Genomic DNA, 18,201 nt, shown 5'->3' on the forward strand with positions numbered 1-18,201 from the left:
CCGCCGTGCTCACCTGGGAAAGCTTTATTTCGCGTTTGAATCTTTACCTAAATGGTATTTCCCCACAGGTGTGTCTGAGGGAGGAGAACATCATTTCTGAGTCCGAAATATTTCCTCTGTCACGTCTGTAGGCATTTTTGTATTAGGGTTTCAGTGGCTTTCTTCAATCAAGTTCAGAATCAGGTTGATTTACAAGTTTCTTGACCAACAAGGAGCGCCAAGGTGACCCAAAGAGAATGAGTCTGTTAAATTAACTGTCAACTTTCCCTTCAAATTTCCTTTCAGCTCTCATCCAGCTGTGCTAGCTTAGGGTGAAAGCGGCATGACTAATTTTTCATCTAAGGCTTGTGCCTACATTTCAATTTCCAGGGATCAAACAAACAGACTCTTAATGGGAAATTGAAATTCAGGTATAATCCCAAGGTGAAAAATGAACCAAGAAGCTGCATAGCACCGCCTGTTTTTTCATTTTGGATGATGTGTCAAGACACTGATAGAGGAAAATAAAAAAAGATAGTGGTCCTGAGCTTGAATCATTTCTTATCCATCAGGCCTGCAGGAAATGAGACGCTTTAATGAGAAAAAGTAGGTTTCTCTTATCCTTCTTTTTTTCCTCTTTCTAATTTTCTTCCTAGTTTTTTTTTTCCTTTTAAATTCATAGTGAACAACCAGAGGCTTGGGCTTGATAATTGGCATTTAGGGATAGGGTCTGGTTAATAAATAAATTAGACCTTTTGCTGACTTCCTAGAGTATTAAACAGCATATAGGTCAAAGTCAGTTTGAGGGAATCTCTCTGTAGCTGATGAAACTCTAAATTGCTATGTCCTTGGACAAGGTACTTTTAATTAGAAGCTTAGAGGAGTCTCCGGCTGCATGCACACTGAAACATTCCCCTTGATCAGGACAGGTGGGCAGCAGGCCGTGCTGGAGTGGGGGTGTCCACTGATGTGGTGGGGATGTCAGTTCCTGATTGTCTTTTGTTTAAATCCTATGTAGTTTCCATTGATTTCCACCCTCGCCCCCCATCCTTTACTAATGGAACTTTGCTGGTTCTACTGAAACCCTTCACAGCAGTCAATAGCAAATCATTCTTTCCCAAGCCCCTATTGTGAAGGCAGTTGTTACCGGCTGTAGCTGCAAGGCTAGGGATATATTTACAATAAAACTTGATTTACCGAAATCTGGAAGAATGGAAAAGAGTACAATATGTGCACATCAAGAACTTTTTAGAAATATTTCTTCAGGCTTACAGTACATTTCTTATCCACTCCTGGATTTTATATCTGACTTTATTATAGAATAAAAACTAAAAATAGTGAAGCTCAAACTGAGCCACACATATGTTTCTGAGCTGGAATTACTTTCAGTTCTTTCATGTATCTAACAATTCAAGTGCAACGCAACAGTCTTTTCCTTTTTGTCCTTTTAACCATATTGTGAATATTTAAAATGTATCATCTGTATTATAGTTCAGCTTATTTGAGGGGGGCTTATGTAAATATGGCAGATTACATATTTAGGGGTACAGGCTAGTGCCAGAGGTGGAAAGGAGAATAACAAATAAATAACATCAATCCTGGGCTATTTCATGGAGTTTACACTTTAATTGTACTCTGCAGACTGAAAACTTTTCTTTCCTCATTCCTTACCGATCCTGTAATAACAGTTAAATTGTATGTGCTAATTGTACTGTAGCTATAGGTAGTACTTTGGGAAGCTTTTCTCTTTTAGTGTTTAGTGAACATAAATGCACTGAAGACAAACTTCTTCTAGATAAATGAAACCTTTTCAAACCTTAAGCTAAGATTGCAGTTATTATATGAAATGCCCATTTATTGTAGTTTTCTAGTTACCGATTTGTCCTCAGCAGTGGTTAAGACAGAATTCCAGACGCCCACTGTTGGAGTTGTAGGAAGGGCATCTGGCCTTGGCTAACCACCCGTGCAGTGCCCAGCGCCCAGCCTCGGTGTGGGTGGGGGCGGTCCCGGGCCGTGGGGGGTGGGGGCGGTCCCGGGCCGCGGGGCGGGGCCTTGCGCTCACCGAGCAGCGGGGGCAGCCAGTTGACGTTGACCTCGCAGTGGGAGTCCAGGAAGGTCAGCACTTCTCCTCTGGCCATGGAGGCCCCCAGGAGGCGGGTCCGGATGAGCCCCTCCCTCTTCTTGGTGCGAAGGATCCTCACTTTGGAAAAGCGGGCCATGTATTCTTCCAGCTTATCCTTCAGGTGTTCTGGGGAGGCAGAGGAGGGTGGAGGGAAGGAATGCAAAAGTTAGTCACAGCAGAACCGCCCACGGGGGTTGCGGCAGAGAGGGCACGCTAACGGCCAACTCCTAGATTGACAGTAAAGTCCTCTTTCTTTTCTCCGCACTGAGGGGAGGATTTTATGCCGCCAGCTTTGTATCTTTTATTCTTCCTGAAATGTTTCATAAACTGAGACTGTTGCTGTTGGTGTGGACACGGCTCAGAGCTCCGGCAAAGCAGAGCCCTGAGGTCAGCGTTTGGCTGCCGGCCGCCACTCGGCCTGGTCCTCGCTGGCTTTTGGCCAGTCCCTGATCCCTGCTGGGCAAAGCAGGTGCACATCCCAGAATATGGCTATACAGCGAGGGCGCTTTCCAACAGCGCTTCCCCTAGGCTCTGTGTTCACAAAAGACAAAGGAAACATGGAAAACAACCAGAAATAAAAAGAAAAGCATCTGTCAATCAACAGGGACCCAACATTGCCCCCCCTTCCTCCCCCACCCCCCGGGGTAATAGGGATCTGGGTAGCCGGTTCAGCATCTGGGTTCTGATTTGAAGTGGACAGGTGAGTGACATGCTGTTAAAATTAAATATGGAAAGGGAAGGCAGATGGGACACTATACCATAATTTGGCAATTTGAGATTAGAAAACAAAAATTTGATAATGTTCCCTTGCTTAATTAAAAACAGTGGGAACAAAGTCAAATCAGATAATTTATTTATGGAGAAAAACATTTCCTACTGACTGAGATAAAGTATATCAATTGCTCATTGACCTACGAGATATTTTGTGTATTACCTATGCCAAATAAGGCGGGCAGTGGTTTCCCGTGGAGTGTGGGCTCAGGTGTTTCACTTCCTTTGCTTTCATTCTCCCATATCTAAGACATTTTCAGGGTTTACTGGAGTTTCTGGCAAGTGTAGTCTAATCCTGGAAACAGATTTTTACAGTACGGTATGCTCTGTATCTTTTCACTTTTCAGACTTTCGCTGCCTGTCTCCAATCAAAGGCAACCGACTGTTTCTACCCATCATTTAGCCATAGGGATTCATGTGGGATTTACAACCCCTTCCCTGCTATCCAGTTTAATGGATGTCATAAATCCTCTGATTTGGAGTTCCTCTGTATATAAGAATTTATTCTTATTTCTTCTTCTTAGTATAGTTTTCAAAAAACCTTAACTTTCTTATCAGCTGCTTTACAATTATGCTTTATAAATGGGTTGATTGAAAAAGTATTTGGCTAAATTTCATTATAAAAGAATATAGGTGGGATCTTTCACAAGAGCCATTTAGCTGTAAATATGCTGCCCTTTATTTGGTTCTTCTGTTAGCTATCAGAGGGACAGAGATCAGACTATCGAAAGCAAAGGCTGCAGGCTTTGACTTCAGCGTAGGCAGCGTGGGAGGTCTGGAAGAGTGACTTGCATGAGTAGGGTATGTAAACTTTCCAAGCCTGAATCTCCACAACTGTGAGGTATAGGGACCTGTGAGACTTTTCTTCCTGTGGAGTCTGGCGGGGGTCGGGCTCTGACTTAGGCTTTGGTTGGAGACCTGACAGTGTTCTCTACTCAACAGATAGATTTCGAGGCTGTTCTCGCCCGGTCTGTGTAACAATATTGTTCTAGGTAAATGCAGAGCGATTGGAGGAAAGGGAGACAAACAATAAACAATAACAATACAAGTTATTTATTACTTTGGAAGTGATAAATATTAAAAAAGTAAAAAAGTGGAACAGAATAAGGACTATCTGGGGGAAATGTCCCAGGAACAGGAATGGGCAGGAAGATGTCGTAAAGCAGAAGGGGGCCGGGTGAGGGAAGGAAGGGGCAGGAGCTGTTGGGGCTGGGGAGCAGTGAGCAAAGAGGAGAAGGGCAGGGGGGAAGGGCCTCTGCTGCCAACAACTGTTTTAAAGCAGAGAGAGACCCTTGGGACCAGCCTCTCATCTGAGACACTGCAATACTGCTCTCTGCACCTATCTGTTCATTTATTGCTTGCCTACATTTTTTTTTAAAAAGATTTGCAATAGACATAAGATGATGAATTTTCAAAATCTCATGAAGAAATAGAAACCTTTAAAAGTTTTCATCGTGCAGACTTAACATTCAATGGCGATTCCTCAGATAGAAATGCTGTTTTTCTTCAAAGGTGCCAGTAACTTACTGGGTTCTCTGATTGTTGACTTAATAGGTACTTATTAAAGGGCCCCTGTGTGCAAAGTACAAAGAAAGATTCCAAAGGACTAGGCAGCATAGCATCCCCTGCAAATAAGACTGAGCTTTATGATCCTGTTGGGCAATAAAGTAGAAACCCATGAAACAGTTGAGCAATTTAATGCAAAGATGAAGTCATAAGTGAGTGTGGTATAACCCTGTCCCCTGATGGGACTTTGCATGTGTCCCAGTCCTGGGGGTTCTATGCTCTGTCAGTCCTTCCCCTGCTAATACACATTTGGGAAAACTGTGTCATCTTACTACTACAGTTTATTCAGGCATGGAAATCTGTTTGCATCACCAGTTTACAAACAAGTGTAATTCTATACATTTACCTGTAAATCAGCTGTTTGGACCACAGAACATTGCCTCATGTGTTGCAGTAGTTATTGAGGACTGAAAATAGATCACACATTTTTAAACTCACCAAAGTGCTGTTTTATTTTTATTTTTTATCACACTCTGAGTACCTTCCAGGCACTACAAGATGCATTTATTCACTTCTTCCCTCCATGACCTGCAGAACTGAAGGGGCGTCTCTTGGGGAAAAGGAGAAGCAATTCTCTGTCGCTGCATAAAGTGTTCTTTTTTTGCATTCACTTTTTGCATTCACTTAATTAAAAAAATTCCAAGATAATTTATGGAATTCTATAAAAGGGGCAGATTTCTCTAGTGACTATGGGACATTTGTAGAGCCATCACATTTTGTGGGGTGGGGTGATGGTGTGGGATTCCAGGCTACTAGCAGATGTATTACTGTTAAAATCTGCTGAGTGGTGTCCGGTGACTGGAAAGAGCAAACACAACTTTTACGATGCCTGTTCTTGCCAGGGTTTATTTTATCACTGTGAGGCAATAATGGATTGAAAAGTTACACTCAAATGGAATCTTGGTGTCATACTACTCTGAATATTTAATGCAGCAGTATTCTGCAGTGTGCTTTCTTCTTTTCCAGATATTTCATTTATGTTCCACACACTGTAAATTCATTAGTAACTTTTGTGCTTAGGGTAGCAACTGCACTAAAAAATTCACCTTTTCGAATCAAAAGATTCGAAACACAAGTTCTGGTCTGTGCCAGTTTAAAAGGATGCATGGACCCTAGAAAAGCCATGTTTTAATCAAAATTCCATTTTGTAATGGCAGAATAATCCCTATTCAATACTGTATGTTTAAGTCTGTAATTGGATCATCTCCTTGGAGATGTATCCCAATAAAGAATGGTTTTTAAACTGGATTAGGGGAGATATGTCTCCACCCATTTGGGTGGGTCTTGATTGGTTTACTGGAGTCTTATAAAAGAGGAAACATTTTGGAGAATGAGAGATTTGGAGAGAGCAGAGAATGCTGCAGCACCATGAAGTAGAGAGTCCATGAGCCAGCACCTTTGGAGATGAAGAAAGGAAAACACCTCCCAGGGAGCTTCATGAAACTGGAAGCCAAAGAGAGAAAGCTAGCAGATGACGCCGTGTTCACCATGTGCCTTTTGAACCGAGAGAGAAGCCCTGACTGTGTTCACCATGTGCATTCTCACTTGAGAGAGAAACCCTGAACTTGAACCAAGGTATCTTTCCCTGGATGGATGCCTTAGATTGGACATTTCTATAGACTTGTTTTAATTGGGACATTTTCTCGGCCTTAGAACTGTAAACCAGCAACTCAATTAAATTCTCCCTTTTAAAGGCCATTCCGTTTCTGGTATATTGCATTCTGGCAACTAGCAAACTAGAACATGGCCCTACTGCTGCTGACTGGCCATGACCTTGTGCCTTTTGGTGAATTTACTCCATTCCACCTCATTTTCCTCAACTGTGAGTCCAAGGGATACGGCAGGTTGACCTTAAAAATTCCTTCTAGTTCTATGATACTGTGATTATCCTCATGGTGTTTCACTTACAGAGTAGATATGGTACTATCAATACATAGTTTTATATTCGGAGTATTCTAACATTTGGTATTTTTGCATTTTATTTTAATTGTATCTCATTTTTGAAAGTATAAGTGAGCTCAAAATAAAGCTAACCTATATCAGATATTTGGTCAAAAAGCACACTTCAGGGTATTTTCTTCAGCCAACACATCATCTGTCTGCTCTCCCATAGTCCACTGTCTATAATGTGTCGCTGATGTTAAAATAATAACTTTGAAGCACTGTTAAGTTCATCAAAGATTCAGGTCAGTCCAATAAGTTATGCTAATTATGTCAGAAAAAATATAGAAACATATTTGGATAGGTTTTCAGCTTTCTTTTGAGGAAGTCATGCAAAGCAGTCAGCCCAGTATTAGAGGGCATGGCCAGTGCGGCAGGTGAGTGGTGAGCCTGCCAAGGCCAGGCCACCAGCTGCCGAGCTCTGCAGCCTGGTATGGAAGCCCAGCTCTTCCTACGTCCTTTGGGTTTCCTAGTGTCCTCTCAAGGGGAGTGGGAGAGGGACCAGGAGGCACTGTTGATCTGGATACACAGATTTCTATATTAAGAAAATGCTTATGATGATGGAATTCCTTTGATGTTTATACTTTGGTTTTGGCAAAAGACCTCAAGAGTATATGGAATATGTGTGTTCTAGTTTGCTAGCTGCCGGAATGCAACACACCAGAGATGGACTGGCTTTTAATAAAAGGGGATTTATTTTGTTGATTCTTCAGAGGAAAGGCAGCTAACTTTCCACTGAGGTTCTTTCTTACATGGATGGCACAGGATGGTCTCTGCTGGTCTTCTCTCCAGGCCCCTGGGTTCCAACAACTTTACCCGGGGTGACTTATTTCTGCATCTCCAAAGGCCTGGGCTGAGCTGCGAGTGCTGAGATGAGGAATGCCGAGCTGCTTAGGCCATGCTACTTGGAGCTCTCATTAAGCACCAGCCAATTAAGTCAAACGTCACTCATTGCAGCAGACACGCCTCCTAGCTGACTGCAGATGTAATTAGCAACAGATGAGATTCACCTACCATTGGCTCATGTCCACAGCAACAGAACTAGGTGCCTTCACCTGGCCAAGTTGACAACTAACCTAACTACCACAATGTGCTACTTATAAGTAATGCCCAATTATAAGTTCTGAAATGTAAAAGTTATAAATACACATAAATGTAGATATTTCAAACTTTTGTGGTTAATCCTTGCACAACAAGAATATACTATCAACTGCAAATACATGCATTCTGGGTAATATGAGGCTTTATCAGAGATACAAAAGTACATTTTAATTAGAGAATATTGTTCATTTCTTTATTTTCTTGGCATATACTGTGTGCTTATTTTGACCTGATGAAGAGAATGTTAAAGTTAATTGTCCACTTAGCAAAGCCTGTATAGAGACTTTCTTCTACAATCCTTACATGGAAAAGTAACATGGATTTGTTTTTCCTTGTTGCACTCCAGAAAACTGTTAATCTCCTTATATTTTATTTGGCCACATTAAATCTGTCCATTTTGATAACATTCAAATGTAGACATTTCACATTTACCTCTAGAGCACAAAAAATAAACCAAGAAAGTAATAGAATTGCTGAAACCATATTCAATTGTTTCTATTATAATTTCAGCTGGATTCTATCTCTGAATGTCCTATTTTCCATTCTTTTAATATGCAAGCCATTTTTAGTCATTTGGGAAATAGCTGGGGACGCCAAACTTAACTAAATACATAAAATGTATTCTAGCTAATAAAAGAATAAAGAAGATAGAATGTTGCTGTTTTGCAACCCCTAATGAACTAAGGAATCTTGTCTTTAAAGACCGCTAGCATCACAAAGGAGAGAAGATAAGCTATTATGTGCATCCTCATGGAAAAACACATCACCATCTTTGAGGTATTCTTGCAAAAGGTATTGGATCTGAATTAGATCATGCCTTTAGATGCAAGTACCAGTTTATAGGAAATAAAAGGATGGAAGGATATGTTAAATGATACACCAGCAATATAATTAGGAAAGAGAAAGAGAGTGAGAGAGACAGAAATGGAAGGAGAATCTTAAGATTAAAAGACCAAAAACATACCAATCATTCACAATGTGAGGATGTTACCTGGATGTTGATTCAAACAAGCATTTGAGAAAGAAAAAAGCAGCCCCTGGTGTTGGACATAACAGGCTCGTAGACCATCAAGCCCATTCTGAGACCATGATAAAGTGAGAGCAAAACAAGACCCTTGCGAAACCTACAAAACACCAACCATCCCCCTCTTAGCTAAATGAGTAACTGCCACTTTTTACCAATTATATATTTATCCCAGCTCTAGTCTGCCCTCCTTATAGGTAAGATTTGCTGAGATGCCCAATCATAGAATTGTTCCCACTTTTCTACAGCACCCACTCCCAGCAAGCCACCATACTATTAGACCCATCCCCAAATTACTCACCAAAGTCCAAATCCTATAATAGTTTATTTCTAAGACTCTACTGAGTGAGGGACCCAAAGGGTCCTCCATGGTGTGTGTTTTCCCTCATTGCAATGAGTAGTAAACCCAACTTGATTAATTACAGTTTTGTCCCCTGTGGTTTGACTGAAGGACATTGACATAGTACAAAAAAGAAATTGTGGCATTCATGATATAATTGGAGATTTGAATACTAACCAGATATTTGATGATATTAAGGCATTATTAAATTTTTAAAATGTGGTAATGATATTGTGATTATGGTTTATTAAAGAGTATCAATATAAGATACATATAAACAAATATACATATAAAAACATGCTTTATAGAGCTATAACAAAGCTTTCCTTTTTAGAGCTGTTCTAGTTTGCTAGCTGCCAGAATGCAACACACCAGAGACAGATTGGCTTTTAATAAAAGGGGATTTATTTTGTTAGTTCTTCAGAGGAAAGGCAGCTAACTTTCCACCAAGGTTCTTTCTTACATGGAAGGCACAGGATGGTCTCTACTGGGCTTCTCTCCAGGCCCCTGGGTTCCAACAACTTTCCCCGGGGTGACTTCTTTCTCCATCTCCAAAGGCCTGGGCTGAGCTGTGAGTGCTGAGATGAGGTATGCTGAGCTGCTTGGGCTGTGCTGCATTGAGCTCTCTCATTTAAGCACCAGCCAATTAAGTCAAACAGCAGGCACACCTCCTAGCCTACTGCAGATGTAAATCAGCACCAGATGAGGTTCAGGTACCATTGGCTCATGTCCCCAGCAACGAAACTAGGTACACTCACCTGGCCAAGTTGACAACTGAATCTAACTACCACAAGAGCTATAAAACTTTTTTTTCCCCTGTCTCCATAACATGGTATAGCAGAAAAGTCCACAGTATGAACTTTTGAATTGCTAAGACCTGGATTTAAATACTATTTCCATGAGCTGTTTATCAGCCATGTAACCATGGCAGGTCACTTTGCATTTCTGAGCCTGAATAGCCTTATGTGTAAATGAAGATAATACTATATTTCTTATCGGTTTGGGAACCAATTGAAAGGATGTTTGTTAGGTGTCATACTTAATAAATATTTACTGAACAAATACATGCCTGGGAGATAGCTGGCAGATTTCATATGGCTCTTAATATGTGTGGATGATTTAGTAAGAGTTTCCCCCAGAGGCAGATCTCAAGATTCTGTGCAAGGTACTGAGTGTGCACACAGGAAAAGGAGGCAGCCAAAAAAGGTGTTTTTGCATTGAATTGTCATTGGGTTATTGTCTCTTTTAGTTGTGGAAACATAAATTGACAACCTAAACTTTCCCTTCTCAACCTCACTCCCAAGCACACCATTCAATGGGGCTGATCACAACTGCGATGTTGTGCTGCCTTCACCGCCTTCCGTTGCTAAAACTCCCACCTCCCCAAATGGAAACCTGCAACCCACTTTGAGTTAATTCTCCATTCCCTGTGCCCCCTGGCCCTGGTAACCTTCCCTCTAATTTCTGTCTCTGTGAGCTTGAGTATTCTCCAGTATTTTCTTCGTAGTTATCATGGAGCTGAAATTGAACATCCTAAATCTGTAAATTTTTGCTCTGATACCAACTTAACAATAGTATACACAAACTATGTTTTTATACCCTCTGTCCTCTCACCTTTATGTAGTTTTTGTCAAAAATTACATGTTCATACATTGTGAGCCCCAAACCACTGATTTATCATTACATTTTATGCATTTGCTGCTTAATGCCCTATAGGAAGTAAAAAATGGGGTTACAAACCAAAAATACAATAGAATTAGCATTTGTATTTATCCATGTCATTGTCCTTACCAGAGATCTTTATTTTTCCATGGAGCTTTGAGTTACTGTCTATTGCTCCTTCCTTTTAAAGTCCTGTCAGCATCTCTTGTAGGGCTGGTCTTGTGGTAGACTCCTTTGCTTTTGTTTATCTGGGAATGTCTTAATCCCTCCTTTGTTTTTGAAAGACAGGTCTGCCAGATATATTTTTTTACAGAAGTAAAAGAAAACACCATTCCCAGTCTTTACAGATGACCTGCACAAGTGATCTCCTTCATAGTATGTCCATTCAATGAGTTTGGAGGATAACTTGAGGCTAAAGTGTAGGCTCTGCCCTGATCCTTTCTGTGCATACATCTTGTCATGGGCATGTGCGTGTGGTTCTGGGAATTCCCAGGTTCATTCAGACACAAATGCCCCCTCTTTCCCAGGAAACAGTTTCTTCATGGTCTTGGGCACTGCACTGTATATTCTCAGCCAGCAATTCCTTGCCCCCAGCAGACACTGGACTGCTCTCCCATAGAGCTCCACAGGAGATCTCAGTGAGCTGGCTTCTACATGCAGGGTGAGTTCTGGCACAGTCTTTCAGGCCACCACCAGAAAAAACAGGCCAGACATGCATGCTTCCAGTATGTGCACAAGGGTTAATGTACTTCCACCATAATGGGGACCAGGGATCCTTACTTGTAGCACAGACTGGTTCTGCACCAAGCCAGTGAGGTGTGGGGGAGGGGCCAGCAGATCCTACCATTTTGAGTTGCCTCGTTCTTGATGTAGCACTCGCATGTTCTTGATGTAGCACTGGCACTGCTGCTGCAGTCTTAACTGTTTTCTGGATCTTTGAAAAAGGCATTTCTTCCAGTTCTTGCTGGTTGTTCAAAGCTTCTGTAGGGGAGGAGGTAGAGTCCTGAAATACCACACACTACCATCTTGATTGGGACATGGACCTCTTCTTTCTCATGCTTCAATTTGTGACATTTACTTTCAGGTTTGTATATGCAACCTATTTCTCCCATTCACTAGCTTTGCCCTTTCTCACTTTAATCCAGTATCTCCTGAATACCTACTGTATGTCAGGCACTGTCTTAAGCAGTTTAGAATCCTCATTTACATTCTCTTGAGTTCCTGATCCACATGCCTAATTTCCAGTTGGCCATCTCCATTGGGACATCTCCTAGAACTTCAACATGTCTGTAATGGAAACCATCACCTTAACCCTAAATCTGAGCTCCATTCTCAGGAAGCTCAGCCACCATTCATCTAGTGATTCAACTGAGAAAGCTAGAGGTTATCTTAGAAGTTTCTTCTAATTCCCCTATCTCTTGAATATGTCCACTTTTCCCTGCCACCTAGTCAAAATCACTAGGATGCACAATCAGGACTACTGCATCAACACAGGTTTTCTGCCTCTCTTCAAACTCTTCTTCACATAGCAGCTGGAAAGATTAAAAATATAAACCTGATATGTGATATGTCTCCCAGTTCCCTTCATTTTGTGGATCCCACATGAAATCCTTTTTAGTCTCTGCATCTATTCGATCAATAGTCAAGTGGCCTAACCTCACATCTCCTCTTGCTTGTGTCTCTAGAGGAAGACCTAAGCCAGTGCATATCTCACATATAATCAAAGTTGTTTATAGAGACTTTAAGACTGCTCTCATCCATTGCTTGTAGTCCTTCCCCTACCTTGTGCTGGTGCTCATACTGTCATTGATTTCCTTGTGCTGTTTTTGCACTGCAGATGCCTCTGACATTTGGTTCAGCTCACTTATTGGGGTGTGGAACTTCTTTCCACTTATGGCATCTGTGAGCATAGAATGTCCATTTTAATTGCTGCTACCTGTTGGGAAACAATTCTCAGAGTCTTATTTCTTCTGTCAGCTTTCATGAAGTTGTGGTAAGTTAATTGCTAGCTTACAACAATGCTTAACACCACTGAATGGAATTATTTTGCCATATGCACCTATAGGTCAGTAGAAAAACTACTTGCTTTTCTTCTTCCTCTAGCAGGAAAACATTTGGCCTGTTTATATTCAGCTCCTTTAGGTAGGCCATTGCAACTGCTCTTTGGGCATTCAGGCATCTGAAAACAGCTTTTTCCTTCCTAAAACACAGAGGTCCTTTAGGAGACAAGTGGTCTAGGTGTGGGGTTGAGTAGTCACTGGTTCCCATTTTAGTAGAAATCATGGCTGCTATGTCCTTCTGTTCATCTTGTCTAGAGAGATGTTTCATCACTCTCCTTGTGAAGGCTAATTTTATGTGTCACCTTGGCTAAGTTATGGGATCCAGTTGTTTGGTCCAGCAAGCACTGGCAGGATTGCCACTGTAGAAGTATTTAGTAGATGGATTAACATCTATAGTCAGTTGATTACATCTAGCTTTGTCCTTTCTCACTTTTTTCCATTGGTTGCATCTCCAATCAATGAAGGAAATAGCCCTCAACAATGAGGGGAATGGTCTGTCCTGGGACCCAATTCCCCTCAACCTGCTGAACAAGTTATCTGCTTCCAATATACAATGGAAAGACAGTCATAGGATAAATATTCCCATTCCTAGGGAAAAATTGAAAGGAAAACAGGAGTCATGGGTCCCCAACAAATCTAAAACCCTGCAGGGCATACTCCATTATATTTCAAGGTTTGAAAGTCATCTATGGAATGATGTTTTGTTTTTTGCACCTAATGGAGTGGCAGCACTGCACTTTCCAAGTGCTTGTACAATGGTCATGTACTCCCCAAATGTTGGGGTATTGCTCTCCACTAATAATGGGGTGAAGCTTCTGCCATAATCAAACATCAGGTTGGTGGCTAGGCTCCAGGCTCCGCTCTCATCAAACATTTTGGTAGTGGCTGGACTCTCCAAAACCCCTCTGGCATCTGGGAAAACTAGGATGCTAACACTTCCCGAGCAATGGAATGGAAGGCCCCCTCTCTCCAAGTGCCAGGGCACACTCACTTTTTCCACACACATGGGTGGTCTTGGCTGGAGAAGATGGTTTTGGTCCATACCTCAGCTTCCATGGTCCTGCCTTTGAAGTCAGTTTTTCTATTCTATCCCTTTTCTGACCCTTTTAGCCTGGGCTGACAGGTGTACTGTTCATACAGATCTCACAAAAAATGTGTTGGTTCTGCATGTAGTACACAAAGGTCCCAACCATCAGACAAAAGAACTTTCCACAAATCATTCCTGGATAAATGCATTTCCAATCCTGGCTCGCACAAAATGATTGACTGGATCCATGTCTAAGTAAACCTTTACATAGAGGACTATTCTCTTGGGAATTATTTTCTGGAAACTCAGAATGTTCCTAACCACCAATTCTGGTTTCTTTGTGCCTAGGAATTAAATTATCAGATTATCCTTTTCCTCTCACATTTTCTATGAGCTACAAGGAGAAACCAGGCTGCCTTTTCCACATTTAGCTTGGGAATTTCTTCAGCTAAGTATGCAAGCTCATCACCTTCAAATTCTGCCCTCCATCTGACATCAGGACTCAATTTTGCCAAGTTTAAAACAAGGGTTGCCTTTCTTCCTATTTCCAGTGAACATTCATCATTTCTAAGGCCTTATTGAGAGTAACTTTAGCCTCCATCTCTCTACCAACAGTCTCTTTAAAGCAATCTAGGCTTTTTCAATCAAGCACCTTAGAATTCTTCCAGCCTTTACCCATTATCCAAGTCCAAAGCTTTTTCCACCCTTTTCCTATTTGCAATAGCAGCACCCTGCACTCCTGGTACCAAAATCTATTTCAGTGTGCTAGGCTGCTCAAGCAGATTCCATGAAACGGGTTGGCTTACTAATGGGAACTTATTAGCGTACAGTTTTGAGGCTGAGAGAAATGTCCAAATAAAGGTATCATCAAAGCGATGCTTTCTTCCCCAAGACCGGCTGCTGGCGATCCTCGAGTCCTCTGCCAGACGGCAAGGCGCATGGAGGCAGCTGCCGGTCTCCCCTTTCCGTTCCGGGTTTTGCAGATTTCAGCTCCTTACTTCCACGGCTTTCCTCTCTTTCTCTCAATCACATTCTCCTACAGGAACTCTAGTAAGAGGATTGACTTCCACCCCGGCCATGACTCACATGAAGTAATCTCATCAAAAAATTCCACTCACAAGGTTTACACCCATAGGAATGGATTAGTTTTAAGAACATGATTCTCTGGTGTACACAGAACTCCAAACCACTACATACAATTTTTTTAAAATAACAATTCTACAGAGTACATTTGGATCATCAGTGTTGAACACAGAGCAAGTAACTCAATCCATCTAGATCCCCTCTTCTTTTCAAATTTTCAGTCCTGAAAGTCCTTGCAATGGTTTTTTTGTTTTTTTTTTTTTTTTTTTTTTTTTGTAAAAGTATGCATTTAAACAACTCACACTTTGTTTTAATGTGGAGGACATCTCGGGCAAAGGTCTTGAGAACTGCCTATTAAAAAAAATTACTCCAAAGCAACTCTTCCTAGACCATTAAATTTCAAATATTCTATAAAGAAAGAAAAGTCTGAGTCCTGATAATGACAGATACTTTCAGTATTGAATATAGCAATTAACGAATTAAGCAAACAGCTTAGGCACTATACTTTCATGATTAAAATGATTCAAAAAAGCCTCCAGGACTGTTTCTATCCCCTCACTTCGATATAGCTCAATCAAGGACAACTTACATGAAAACATGCTACTTTCCAGCTTAAAAATTCCATGTGATTACAGAGTTCAGGATTTCTGTGCCAAGTTCTCTGTGCACACCTCCTCCCGCCTTCTCTTGTGGCTGAGAGTGATTATCTCGTGAACCAGTGAGGCATTTGCACTTTGCTTATCTTCCCTATTCATTATTAATTATCAGAGAGCTAAATGACACTTTCCACTTTGGTATCTTAATTAATTAATCCCATCCCCACACTTAGCAATGTATTTTAAAAATATCTTCCCTTTTCACTTTCCCAGGAAATGATTCCTTAACCTTTTAATGGTTCCCTTAACCTCTAAGGCTATTCAAAAATGCACATTTAACAAAATGATCTGTGCTAAGATATGAGACAACTACTTTAAAATGTTTTACTAAAAAATACACCAAAAACTAGCATATGTATGTTTTTACCCTCTAAAACCTTAAAAATTAAAGTCCTATTCATAAATTTCACAAGTCTCCAGTTACTTCAACACCTTCTTTATTAAAAAAAAGTCCACAAGTTTATTATCTCACTTTCTTTAGTTCAGATACCCTAGGAACAGTGCAACTGGATTCTCTGCTTGGGGTTTCAGCAAGGGGTTGGCAGGTCTGCAGCTCTCATATGCTCAGGGTATTCATCCTCTTTGCTGGTTGTCAGCAGAATTCAACTGTGGTAATTGAAGGGTTGAGGTCTCTGTTTTCCTTGTAGGCAAGGACCCATTCTCGTCTTCTAGAGCTGGCTCATACTTCATTGGCATGTGGTCCCCTAGACAGCCCACAACATGGATGTTTGCTTTCTTGCAGCCAATAGAGCACATCTGTCTGACTTCCAACCTTTTGGGAGCAGCCAGAGAAAATTCTGCCGTTAAGGAGCTCATTTGACTGAGTTACACCCACCCAGATAATCTCTCCATGGTAAAGTCAGTTGATTTGGGACCTCACTTATATGCGCATTATCTCATCACTGCAATACAAAACCAGGTCAACAAATGAAAACTATAGGTCTATACCATTACCAGTTGTGTACCATATCAACTAAGTTATTGATAAGGTAAAGTCACAGCCTTCCAGTAAAACCAAATGTTGCATACACCAACTTATAAAATCAGCAAGCTACACAGAATCCACCTCTGAATTTAAGAGATTTATAAATTCCTATAGAACAGCTTTTAGAAAATCCAAAGTGATAAAAACTAAGCTATGGGGCCTGAGAAAGTAGAAAAGGATAAAATGCAGATAGGAATCCCCACCCTTCCCCACTGCCCCAAACATACAATAACCTCTGATGTGTCACTTACCATCACAGATATCAAATGGGAACAATAAAATTTCTGCCCTTCCTGAAAGCACTTTAAATTCCTCATTTCTTTCCAGTTGAAAGAAATTCTGTCTGATTCATCTTTTTACTAAAGGCTATTTTGTTTTTCTTCTCTGGGGGGAAGAATTACCGAGTGGGAATGTTATACGTGTAGAGTTCTAGAGACCATAATCTGGAATTAGCATGTGTGTGATGATTGAAAAATGTCACCAATAACTTCCAAAATAGCCGCAAAGATCTCTGGGCTTTGGCTTGACTTCACATTAAATAAAGACAACTTGGAAAGAATTTCTCAGACAGTTTGTGTGAGAAAAACACTATGCCAAAGTTTCAATTTAGATGAGACCAGAAGTAAATTGAATATCTGGGAATTTAGATCTGTTCCCAAGGCTACTGAAAGTCTCGCGCTGCACATAGAGGGAAACATGCAGGTATGGGTTGTTTGCCCTTTTTGACAAAAATTGACCTGCTAAAGATATGTCCTCTCAAGGAATTGCTTCATTTCTTGACAATGCTATTAACAAATGAAAAGGAAAACTACTGTGTAAGATGCTGTCTTGGTTTTAAATTTTAAAAAGAAAGTATTAAGAGAACAAAAACACATTTCGGTTTTGCAGGGAAAGAACCAATAGAATAAGCAGGAAAATAGGAAGAAGTAATATATGAACATGGTAATACTTAAATCTATCATTTATTGAATACTTACCATATTTCCAGACATTGTTCTAAGATATATTCAAGTATTAACTTATTTAATCCTCGTTTTATAGATGGGAAACTTTATTCTAATTTACATATGAGGAAAATGAAGCTGAGAAAGCTAAGGAAATTTGCTCATTGTCATAGAACAAAACAGTGCCTGGAATATTTTAATACTCAATGAATTCAGGCAATTATAGGTAAGGAGGTAAAAAAAAAATACTTGATCCCAAATATATCAATCAGGAATCCTTTAAGTAGAAAGTATTTAATATAAGAAGTTAGGTGTTGTGCTGGTTTGAAATTGTTATGAATCCCAGAAAAACCATATTTTATTTCCTAATCCAATCTTGTGGGGGCAGACTTATTTTAGGGGCAGAACCTTTGGTTTGACTGTTTCCATGGAGATTGACCCACTCAATTGTTAGTGTGGCCTTTGGATTAGATGGAGAAGTGACTCTGCCCATTCAAGGTAGGTCTTGATTAGTTTACTGAAGTCCTTTAAAAGAGGACAGATTTTGGAGAAAGCACAGTTGCTTCAGAGCCCACAGAGATGCAGACATTTGGAGATGCTTGGTGTGCTGTCAGAGAGCAGATGCCTAGACATGGACATTTGGAGATGCAGAGCCCAGCAGATGGCACCACGTGTCTTCCCATGAGATGCTAAGCAAGCCAGAACGCAGAGTTGTATTGCAGATGAGTGAAGACCCACAGATGCTTGGAGAAGCTGGAAGCAATGGAACCAGGAACAAGGACCAACCAGCCATGTGCCTTCCCAGGTAACAGACATCAGTCTTTCTTGAGTTACCATATCTTTCTCTGGATGCCTTAATTTGAACCTTCTTATGGGCTTAGAACTGTAAACTTTTAACTTAATAAATTCCCTTTTTAAAAGCTGTTTCATTTCCGGTATA

The 18,201-nt window shown here is 40.8% G+C and overlaps 1 protein-coding gene across 1 annotated transcript in view; it reads right to left on the reverse strand.

Moving 5' to 3' along the window:
- The window catches only part of GALNTL6 (polypeptide N-acetylgalactosaminyltransferase like 6), a 1,241,919-nt gene that overhangs the window by 220,574 nt on the left and 1,003,144 nt on the right, over positions 1–18,201 (reverse strand). Inside the window, exon 6 of the mRNA XM_077144652.1 lies at positions 2,042–2,227. Coding sequence (XP_077000767.1) covers positions 2,042–2,227 — 186 coding nt within the window. The remainder of the gene's footprint in view (positions 1–2,041; positions 2,228–18,201) is intronic.

Source organism: Tamandua tetradactyla, chromosome 26 (genome assembly GCF_023851605.1).
Source record: "Tamandua tetradactyla isolate mTamTet1 chromosome 26, mTamTet1.pri, whole genome shotgun sequence".
Classification (NCBI taxonomy): Eukaryota; Metazoa; Chordata; class Mammalia; order Pilosa; family Myrmecophagidae; genus Tamandua; species Tamandua tetradactyla.